The sequence below is a fragment of the Blastomyces dermatitidis genome (assembly GCF_000003525.1).
Source record: "Blastomyces dermatitidis ER-3 genomic scaffold supercont1.8, whole genome shotgun sequence".
NCBI classification, from domain to species: Eukaryota; Fungi; Ascomycota; class Eurotiomycetes; order Onygenales; family Ajellomycetaceae; genus Blastomyces; species Blastomyces dermatitidis.
The window spans coordinates 1,746,762-1,757,377 of record NW_025544781.1 but is presented as its reverse complement, the minus strand read 5'-3'; the positions used below and the strand labels follow the sequence as shown (position 1 = coordinate 1,757,377).

General features: G+C 47.1%; 3 protein-coding genes across 5 annotated transcripts; 2 read left to right on the top strand and 1 right to left on the bottom strand.

Moving 5' to 3' along the window:
* Positions 1-937: 937 nt before the first annotated feature.
* BDCG_07312 (VPS9 domain-containing protein) lies at positions 938-3,204 on the bottom strand (the record flags this gene model as incomplete). The annotated part of the gene is made up of 2 exons (XM_045423109.1): positions 938-2,819; positions 2,876-3,204. The coding sequence occupies 2 exons, from the start codon at positions 3,202-3,204 to the stop codon at positions 938-940; spliced, it is 2,211 nt and encodes a 736-aa protein (XP_045278576.1).
* Positions 3,205-3,641: 437 nt separating this feature from the next.
* On the top strand, positions 3,642-6,663 carry BDCG_07311 (the record flags this gene model as incomplete). 2 transcript variants are annotated; one of them, XM_045423108.1, is made up of 3 exons in its annotated part: positions 3,770-3,952; positions 4,021-5,704; positions 5,956-5,979. In XM_045423108.1, the coding sequence occupies 3 exons, from the start codon at positions 3,770-3,772 to the stop codon at positions 5,958-5,960; spliced, it is 1,872 nt and encodes a 623-aa protein (XP_045282074.1). In that variant the 3' UTR covers positions 5,961-5,979. The 2 variants fall into 2 exon arrangements, with proteins under 2 accessions (XP_045282075.1, XP_045282074.1); XM_045423107.1 differs by having other exon boundaries at positions 3,642-3,952; positions 4,021-6,663.
* Positions 6,664-6,711: 48 nt separating this feature from the next.
* BDCG_07310 lies at positions 6,712-10,595 on the top strand. 2 transcript variants are annotated; one of them, XM_045423106.1, is made up of 4 exons: positions 6,871-7,912; positions 8,008-8,268; positions 8,352-8,651; positions 8,738-10,595. In XM_045423106.1, the coding sequence occupies exons 2-4, from the start codon at positions 8,241-8,243 to the stop codon at positions 9,541-9,543; spliced, it is 1,134 nt and encodes a 377-aa protein (XP_045282073.1). In that variant the 5' UTR covers positions 6,871-7,912; positions 8,008-8,240; the 3' UTR covers positions 9,544-10,595. The 2 variants fall into 2 exon arrangements, with proteins under 2 accessions (XP_045282072.1, XP_045282073.1); XM_045423105.1 differs by having other exon boundaries at positions 6,712-8,268.
* The last annotated feature ends 21 nt before the right edge of the window (positions 10,596-10,616 follow it).

The following is a 10,616-nucleotide window of genomic DNA, read 5'->3' as shown; positions in this document are numbered from 1 at the left end:
CAGATAAAGAAGATGTTCATTAATACTTCTCTACTGATAATATTTGATTCTGATTATAGACAGTTGTTGAAGCTGATTTCTCTGACTATGTGACAGAAGAAGTGATATTATAATATGATGATGAAGATGTTCTATAATCATGTGTCTTCATGTCTAAGAAACTGAGTTCTGCTGAATGCAATTATAAGATCTATGATAAGACACTTCTAGCTATTATACACTGTCTAGAAGAATGAGACTGTTAACTCTGAAGTGTTTTTGGTTTGGCAACGTACGCGATCTGTAAAATGATTGTTTTAACTTAATTGTGCTTCCCGATTTAAGGAGGTTCGCGAAAGGGTTAAATTAAGGAGAATCCGATGGACGGATAATTTTGAGGGAGCAGAAGGGGCCGCGGGTAGTTAGGGATTTGCTGCTTATTAGAGAAAGATGGAGCTGTTAGTCAAGTTGAACGAAGGGGAGAGACACAGACATGAAAAGAGAGAGAAAAGGAAAAGAAGGGAACATTTTAATTCAATACGTGCCGATTTCCATATATAATCTATACTCTTTGTGCCCGATTCACTGGCCGTTGTTTTCTTGGATGTCTTCAGGCCTGTACCGCATCCCAAACCTACGCAAAAGCATGTATATAAATATAAACAATACACCGAGATATACAGCCCCTAAAATTGCAACCAGAAACTTTGACGAAAAGCCCCCCTAAACGGTGATAAAACATATAAGTGAAGGAAAACAAGGGGCACCAGGCCAAATGGGACGGGCAATGGCTGATCAAAAGAAGTGTATCGTCGTTGGTCGGAGATATGGGTATCAATGCAATACTTTGCAAAATAATAATAAAAATAGGCTAGAGCTGCTTGAATAACCAAAGAGTCCCGGACTGGATGACAGGAAAAAATAAAGAAAAAAATAAAAATAAAAAGGGAAAAGGAGGTTATTGGGAAGTCCCGTGTTCCTTCAAAAACAGCGCAAGCCGCTTATAATCCTCCAGCAGCTCAGGGATATCGCTCATCTTAAGATCTCCAGCATCTGGCATTTCCAAGAACCGCTTGATTGGAGGTTTAAATTCGGTGGCGTTGATGCTCGTGCTCGTGGTGTTCTTGTGTGGTATGGGAGTGCTGGAACGGCTGGATATGGAGTCCGATGGTTTCGAGTTGTCTGTGGATAATACGGTGTCCAGAGATGGGTCTGGTGTGCTTCGTCCGAACCCGCGGATCATACCTGGAATGTGGTTTAAGGGGTTTAGGGTATTGCCGAAACTCTTCATTGAGCCAAATGGCGGAGTCTGTGTTATTTGGTGTGCGGGGTTGGAGAAAATAGACCCGGAACTAGCTGCAGTCGGAGCAGAAGTTTCTGCACTGGTTGCAACGGCCTTTAATCCACTGCCGCTGTTCCCTGAACTACCAGCGCTGTTTTGTCTGGATGTTTTTCGGCCCCCGATAAGCCCGATGAGTCTATCTTCCGCCTTCATATTGCGATCGTTCTCGTCGTCGATGATTGGCGAGGTGGTAACCAACCGTCGAGCGTCATCTAGTGTTTTTGGCAAAATCGTAGACATCCCATTTGGCTCCCCACTTTGTTTAATTTGAACTTCCCTCAAGCGGCCAAAGAGGAAGTTGAAGCTATGATCGAGTGTGCTGCTGATATTTTTGAACCCCTGATCAGCTGTGTTTCGAACAGCATCATTGGCGGCACCAAGCACTTTAGCTGAAGGTTGAAGGAGGTCAGTTAGACGTCGCTGTGGCGAAGGATCAGCTGCACGAGGCTTTGGTATGCCTTCATTTGATGCCAAGCGCCACCCTGGGTCTGATTGTCCAATTTCAGATAACGTTTCAGAGGACGCCGAAGAACCCAAAACGGTAGCAGAGCTTTTAGTTGTTGGCGCATCAGGTCGCAAAGATGCAGGATTAGAAACACTCCTAGGAGAGTTTGCCATGCTATTTTCTGTCCGGTCTGTTTGTAAGCTGTTTAAGTCCACATTCTCTAGAAAACTAATGGCTGCTTCTAGGTTAGTCAGGCAGTATGCCGCTTCACCATCGAGTCTACTAGACGCTCTAAAGCGCTGAATGAACAGCAGGTTACTAATGATGTTGATGCCTTCTGCGGGTGTGGTTATTAGGGTGTATATCAAGGTCGGTAGGATTTCATCAGCGGAGGAGGATGATGGAAGAACTATTGTCAGTGTATCAACAATAGCCTTGTGGGCAGCAGTCAGATGATGGAGTTTGCCTAACGGGAATTTTTCGTCGTTCATCTTAATTAAGCTTTCTCGGGCAGAACTTAGGAATTTTGACGGCTCAGAGCCTTCTTCGTTCAGATCCCAAGTCTCGATTCCTAGGTCCTTCAGTCCAATACCAACAAGTGCTAATGTCGCTGTTTTGGAACGCAGCTTCTCATCTCTGACTTCATCCAAAGAATTTTTGTGCCGCCAGATCTTCTCGTATACAGCCTCGCACGCCCGTCGCTCGACCGCTTCCTCGAGGGCATGGCCCTTGTACTGCAAAATCTTGCGGGCTCTCCGCTTTTCCGCCACCTCCTCCGCAGTCAGCATTTGCTGGTCAGTAGTAAGTTTTTCAGAGCCCTTTTGGCTGTCTTTATGACCGGGCGAACTTGACAAGGGATCTCGTTGAGCCTTTCCGGAAATCTGAGTCTGTGAAGGAGAAGGTAACGGCTGGCGGTTCAGACGGGAGGCTAGAGTCGAAATGTGGGTCGATATATGTGCAGCGGCACGCACATAAAAGTCTTGAAAGAGGTCTGAAAGTCTATCTATAGAGGGTGGGGTAGAGTACACTTTCGCGCTGAGAGAGGCAATAAACCTGAATGAGCGACTGTTAGCATGAGTAGCTTCGGGATTTGAAGATGGATCACCAACCTATCAGTCAAACTAACTAGCTCTATAGGGAGCTCAAAGTGGTCTGTCATGTATTGCAATTGCAAATAATTGGGATCGGACTTTTCCAGTAGGAAAGCCTCGTCTGACCCCAGGGATTCTGTTTTCGCAAAGAGGTCCGCTTCCCCATCTACAGAGTCCGGGTCCATATACATAAGAGGAGAATTCTCTGGGGCTACCTCCTGCGTTACAATCCCGTGAACTGTTTTTGCACGGTTCCGAGGAAACGAATTGGGTGATGCGTCCTCCATGCGGGAGAACGACTTCGAGATCTGGGGCCCGGTTGGGCGTGGAGTAGATTCAGCGGACATTGCGCCCGGTTACATGTATTATGAACTGGTGGGGACTCCAGAATAATTCTCTCCGATGAGTTTGGGAATCACAATGCCATAGTGAGCGCATCAAGAAGCAGGGTAGATCCCAAGGTGCCAACTCTTACAACGGGAGGAGGTAGAGCTAGCTGGTTGGTGGCAGCAGAGGTGAGGAGAGCGCGGTTGTCATTAGATGATATCATAAGCGCACAGCATCGCCCGCTGATGCCTGACGTAACCCAAAAGTAATCACAACGTGTACTACTCGGGCGCAACGAGTGTGACAAGTGTTGAGGGGTTTGGATAAGTTGGTGGTGTCTGAGGACAGTTGCAGGTCACGGGGCAGGTCACAGGGAAGGTCACATGACTAATAAGCGCTGCTGGTCTGTGTCGCCATCCGCATATCGCCCGTGACTTATCAGCGCCAACAGCGTCATCGCACTGCCACCCATCAAACGTCAACCTCCCCAACGCTTCCGTTTGGGTGAACAGCCAGCTCTGTATGGCCCACAGCAACACACTTGGTCGAACAGACCCCTATTTATCCTCGATATTTATTTACAATATGCAACCATCTAGATGGAAAAGAAAGAAACGGTCATCTGGGTCCACTCTCATGGGGTTTGATGTTCTAGTGTCATTACTAGCAATATCGCCCTTACCCAGCATTGTCTCTGCTCAGAATCCCTTTATACAGCCTCAAATTCCTCTCCCAGGGCCTCAACCTGTTGACACAGATCATGAATTTGTGAGTACTTGTAGCAGTAGTCATATTTCTAAGTCGAAATCTCGCTAATCTTGCCTACTTTACCCTAGTCATTGCGACATATCTTCCATCACGGAACCTACCGATACCCCCTCCTACATAAGCGGCTTGATATCAAGCCTGATGCTGAGCTATGGGTTGCCTCAGAAGATGGTGAAGGACGGGAACCCGTTCCTCGTCTCCGTGCTTCTTCAAGGGCTGTTAATATCCAGCGTCTTGCCGACCGCCGGGTTTCCGTTATTGAAGACCACCTCTTAACCGCGAGACTGACAAGCTCCCCAGTAGCACTCTCATCAGATTATTGGACCTTGGACGAGGTGGATGCTCCTGATGTTACGGATAAAGAGACAGTTCTTTCGTTAGCTCGAATGGCAGCCAACGCCTATATCATGTTGCCAGGAACAGAACAGTGGGCTGATGTTGACTCGCGTTACAACCACTCAGACAGTTTCGGATGGGAAAGTGATGGGCTGAGAGGCCATATCTACGCGGATAAATCGAATTCTACAATAATAGTTGCTTTGAAGGGCACATCCGCGGCTCTCTTCGATGGCGAAGAGACTACAACCAATGACAAGGTTAACGACAACTTATTTTTCAGCTGTTGCTGTGCCCAAGGTGGACAATACTTCTGGCGACAAGTTTGCGACTGTTATACGTCAACATATACATGTAATGCAACTTGTGTAAGGAAAGCACTGAGAGCAGAAAACCGTTATTATCGAGCTGCCCTCGATCTTTACGCCAACGTCACCGAAATTTATCCCAATTCTAATATCTGGCTTGCGGGCCACTCTCTGGGTGGTTCCGTTTCAAGCATGCTTGGGATGACATATGGGCTACCAGTGGTCACGTTTGAAGCCGTGCCAGAGGCTCTACCTGCTTCTCGCCTTGGACTGCCTTCCCCTCCTGGAATTGATCCTTCTTCGCCCCAGAAGAGGAATTACACTGGTGCCTACCACTTTGGCCATACCGCGGACCCTGTTTATATGGGAACGTGTAACGGCGCAACTTCTGTGTGTACACTTGGTGGATATGCTATGCAGACATTTTGTCATACCGGCCAATTGTGCACTTACGACACAGTGGAAGATTTAGGCTGGAGAGTTGGAATTGGAACCCACCGAATTCGTTCCGTGATTGCAGATGTTATCGAGAAGTACGATACCGTCCCTGAATGTGCCCCTTTTACAGAATGCGTGGACTGTAACAACTGGAAGTTTTTCGAAAGCAATGGTACCGAGCCTACGTCGACTAGTACTCGAATAAGCACTGCAACTAGAACGAGATCGTCAACTTGCAAGACGCCTGGATGGTGGGGATGCTTGGATCCAACAACGACTGCAACGACAACAGCTACAACATCCACTGCGATCACCACGACATCTACTTGCAAAACTCCAGGGTGGTTTGGCTGCAAAGACCCTACGACAACGAGCACAGTACCTACTGCGTCACCTGCGCCTACCATAACTCCAACCTCCCCTCCAACGACTACTGCTTCCACTACTTCATCCTGCGAAACGCCTGGCTGGTTTGGGTGTAAAGACCCTACGAGCACTACGAGCTCCCCTGATCCAACCACGACACCCACAACCACAAGTTCTTGTGAGACTCCGGGCTGGTTCTGGGGCTGTTATGACTCAACCACAACGGAATCCCCAAGCCATCCCATCACATCCTCGCCCGAGACCACATCCCCTAGCGCCACTTCCTCGCCCTCCGGCCATACATGTACGTCAAGCATATTTTTTGGACTGATCTGTCTTGGCCCTTAACTCCAAGTGACCCTATGCCCACCTTCTCTCACGCGAAGCCTCCCACGTCGTGGGCAGCGCTGGGCGAAGGGAGACCGGCTTTTTGGGTGCAGTAATTGGAATCCTTGGCATCAGAAGCAAGAACCCAATTCTAGTCATGCCGATATGAACTGACATATCCATCCAATTGTTATTTTGCTAACTCGTTTCCCTTTGCGCTCTCTTTAGTTTGATTTTTCGAGCATTGTCAATTTAGTGTCGATTTTACGTTTGGAACCTATTTATCTCGAGGCATATTATCTCGAGGGTGAGCGGGAGTTTATATATTGGCATATCGTGGCTTATTTGGCCGACGTTACTGGCATCGTTTTTGCCCTTCCCGGAGTTTGGAGAACTTGGATCTACCCTTGAATTTTATGCTTTAGAATTGTGGACGGACTACACATTGTCAACTAGATACCATCATCATAAACGCCTGATTTCGGACATCCATTCATTTTAATATTATTTGCACATACGCGCTTTGCTTGACTACTGCCATTCAATAGTTTTCATAATTAATTTTTAGTATTTTGGCTATGCCTGATTAACAACTGCAGAAAGAGAAAAGGGAGAAAAAGAAGCCCAAAAATTCAACACAGAACAAAGGCAAAGAATTCTTGTTTTTCCAACACTTCGTGTATACTACGGAGACACAGAAGATACAACAGCTACTAATCTGTACTGAGCCTGGGATCTACAAACGGGCTGGATGACAGGCGCCCCCCCTGTTTTAACAAACAAAGTAGCAGAGGAAATCACCCTACGCTCAAATGTTTTGGCTGAAAGGCGACGACCGACGAACCCAGAGCCAAGATCAATATTGTAGGATCGTTCAACTGATGTTAGAGAGCAAACGGCTGGCGTCAGTCTTAACCCAACTCTGAGACAAAAGACGTGGGAGGAGTGATGGGGATAGCGTTTGTCAGGGGGTTGAGCAAGAACGCGGAATTTATGTGCTGGTGCTCGAGCAGGTCCTGAGCAAATTCGTCTACCTCTCTAAGCGGCTAGTGATTGGTTGAAATTGTGAGAGAGCTCAACGAAGCTCTCTACAGGCGTTGATTTGGAGAGCTGAGAAATTCCCCACCTCTGGGTGCACAGCTCAGCTGGGGATAGCTTTCCTATAGCTCGGTTCTAGCGCTGTCTAGACTCCACAAATCGCTGTTTTTGGCGCCAACTGCCATGTGATATGATCTCCACTTGCGATTTTGACGCGAGGTTTAGGACGAGAGGAGGGTTTTTGTAAGCGCTATGCGGTGCCTGCTTTGGAATCAATTGAATGTGAATGTTAGGTCCCCCTATGGAGGCTTTTGACAGTGAGTTTGACCCTGGCAGTTTGACTTATCATTGATTGAGAGAAGAAACTGGATGATTATTTGCCGTGTAGTTGTTTGTGTGTGACAACCAGGCGAAGAAGACAACTTGGTAACTACTGTTCCCGACCCAATAATGTATTCAAAACCTTTTTGCAGTCAATCAAAGGGGATTCCTCAACCCCGCCTATCACAATTAGCTGAAGGAAGAGAGTGCATAATTGTCCTCCAACAACTGCAGCTGCAGCCCCGCTTCTCCTGGTCCCTGGATGCCTGGTGATCGCTGTCAATCGCCTAACCCGCATAGGGGATCGCCCCAGGCCTATCATCCCATCTAACACACTATAAGATGCTAAGACGGGCCTAATGCATCTCATGGGGCCACATGCAAGATTAAATCATTGCTCTTTTGGGATGTGAGAGCCCCCGACTGTGAACCAGTAACTGACGCCCTTGCTTTGGGGTGAAGAAGGGGAAGGGAGAGGTTCGTGTTTTTGGTTTTCTCTGTGCGTGCGGCACCAGGCGGGAGTTCAATATGTTTAATATAGCTGGTTCATGGGCGTTGGGAAGGGCGCACTATTGTTTCTTGGACAATCTCTTCCCTTGTATTGGATTTCTTATTTAACTTTTATGCAGTGCCCATTTCTTCAGTCATCCCTCCACTATCCGACTGCTCTGCTCTCTGAAGAAGCGTAGCAAAAAGTATGAAATAGGCTGCAACATACTACTTCAAGGCTCCATGCCCTCTTTGCCGATTGTCGACTTTGAGAAAAAGGAACCCAATTTTATTTACTACTTATTATTACTGTTAGGGGTATTGTGTTTCATGCAAAGTTCGAGCCCCAGGAACCCCGAAAACCCTAGACTCCAGACCCTACCTCGGCTGTATGCACTGGATTTATCAATTCCTTGCTAACTCCATGGATAGATCAGAAATTCCGAGACATCAGAGTTCTTTTGGCCGACGGGAATTTGCTTCCGCGGGCCCTTTAGAGATAAATAACAGTTTGCCCAAAAGGAGGAGGTCAAATATATCAAATCAGAGTTGGGCGAGCGTTTCGATTCAGTAATTGTGGGGTATTCGCTTCAAGGCCGTGTGCCCGTCGCTTTGTGAACACACCCTGCGATTTCGACCATTTGTCTTTATTTCAATCGGCCAGTATGGAAATTACATTTATCTCAATTCTCGGCAAGTTCTTACCTTCCGTTCAATTTCAATTTCCTCTGTCCTTGAACATGTTGTAGATATGTATGACTGACATTTAACTCTAGATCTGACGCCGGCTGCTTGTATAAAATATACCTCTGGTTCCATTGAGGATATACTCGGCTACGACTCCAATGAAGTGGTTAATAAATCCCTATGGGATTTCCTCCATCCGGATGAGCTCTCGTTCGCAAGGCAGATCCATTCCCAGAGTGTCAGTCACGACATGGCCGCTGGGTTGAGTTATTTCCAGATCAAGCATCAGCTTGGTTACTGGGTTGGGGTTGAATGCGTGTTTAACGTGGTTTATGATGTTTTAGTAGCAAGTACTAGCATCTACAAGAGGGGATCAAGGAGTCATCAAAGTGAGTAGATACATGCCCTGGATTATCTTTGTAGGACATATGTTTCGAGGCATGCCATGGAAACTGAAAATTGGACACACAAAAAGAGAGGGCAACCGACGCTCCAGTTGTCAGGCGGTTATTCTCCCAATCACAGTTCGATCCACGATATAATATGCTTGCATACATTTCGAGCAAATTTTCACGAGTCCCGCGGAGCCCGTCTCATGAACCGCGCGCGGCCTTATTCCTAAACCGATTTACCAGATCTTCAAACATTATCTACGCGACAAGAGGTGTAGCCAATGTCCTTGGATTGAGACCCGCGGATCTCGTTTCCAAGAGTTTTTACTATTGCATAGAGGAATGTTGTTTGCATGGGGCGGTTAGATGTATTGAAAGTGCGAAGTCGAATGATACGGTTGCGTATCTCCGGTTCTGCTTTCGAAATCCATTGCAAGATGACAATGGCACGGGAGACCGCACCGGCTATGGAAGCGAATGCCAAGACCAAGACGAGGAGGAGGATGACGATGAAATGCAGTATGAAGATTGCCTGGACTCACAAAATCCCTTGGATAAATGCAATATCACAACGAACACCGACTTATCACGGTCAAGGACCAACATCCAACCGCGCACCACCACCACCACCAACAATAACGGGCAACGAATAGAAGTTGAAGCAGTAGTATCCTGTTCCTCCGACGGCCTGGTAGTTATACTGCGGCGCGCACTTGCACCTATTCCACCGCCTTTTGAAAAACCCGGCTACCCAGTCCACGCAAAAATTGCCTCTTCGCATCTCCTTGGGCCACTGATTCTACAGTCTCAGCGCTACAGTGCAACCCCGGCGGCCAGCAACCATTGCCAATACCACGCTCCCCCACTGGGTCTGAAAAGGGGGAGCTGATGGATACCATCCGTGACGTCGCGGTCCTTGCTTGGGCAGTCGTGGGGACGAATAACTCCCTTAAGTTATACGGAAAAGGAACTCCTACAGGTGAATCGCAGCCACCGGATGGGTCTTCTGCGTGTTTAGATTCATCGTCAGAGGAGGATTGAGCTGGAAGGGAGGACATTACGTGATGATCAATAAAATCAAACCGAATACTAGATGTGAAATGAGGCGCATGACTGACCATTGGAATTCCTCGGCCTATATCTGGAGATCGCCTCCACGTTGCTAAAGAATGAGAAGGTCGAATTGAACATCTCCCCTTCTCGATAGCAGATGACCGTCCCTGAAGGTTAAAATCCCATTTTTCACCGAAGATCCAAGGCTCAAGGACGCCTTGAGAGGATGATTACGCTGGGTTTAACGAGCAAATTGGGAATCTGAGCATTGTAGTACAATGCTTTTCAGCTTTCACTAGCCAAACGCCGCCCTGATTTGATAACATCTGTGATGCAAAATATTCCCAAGATTCCGCAGCGAACCCCTCTCCGATTTACATGTTATCGTGAGGTAGGCCATACTCCAGCCGCGTGTTGAACTCGGTTGCTTGCCTTCTTTTCTTTTCCTTTTCTTGGATTAGGTGTTCGGAGCCCCTTTTATGTGGTTGGGTATGTAGGTGCGACATTTTTTGGGCCTCTTCAGTTTCTCTCTTCTCACTCCTCTCGAAGCATTCATATATAGTACAGCGCATATCTATAATTTCGGCATATATATGTACACGTACTTCACCATTGACTTTTTTCCAGCCAACGCACGGTTCTTTGTTTCTTTTGGATAAGACGCCCTATACCAATATCGCAGAGTAAATGAGCACCTGGATGGATACTTAGGTAGTAGGTTGCACGTAATAAACTATGATATTTCTCGGGAAAAAAAGGGCCTATAAATCGATCCCCTTAGGTCAACTTGAGGCTAACTTGAGGCCAACTTCAGGCCATTATTGACATGTGTGAGAAGCGTAGAACACATCAACATGAGTATCCATCCCAGTAAAAGGAATCGAATAGCAATATCGTATAGGAGTTTCT

Coding starts and splice junctions, on each gene's coding strand:
- BDCG_07310 (XM_045423105.1), top strand. CDS start 8,241: ATGGAAATTACATTTATCTCAATTCTCG. Junction 8,269..8,351: donor TACATTTATCTCAATTCTCG/GCAAGTTCTTAC, acceptor ATTTAACTCTAG/ATCTGACGCCGGCTGCTTGT. Junction 8,652..8,737: donor GGGATCAAGGAGTCATCAAA/GTGAGTAGATAC, acceptor ACACACAAAAAG/AGAGGGCAACCGACGCTCCA.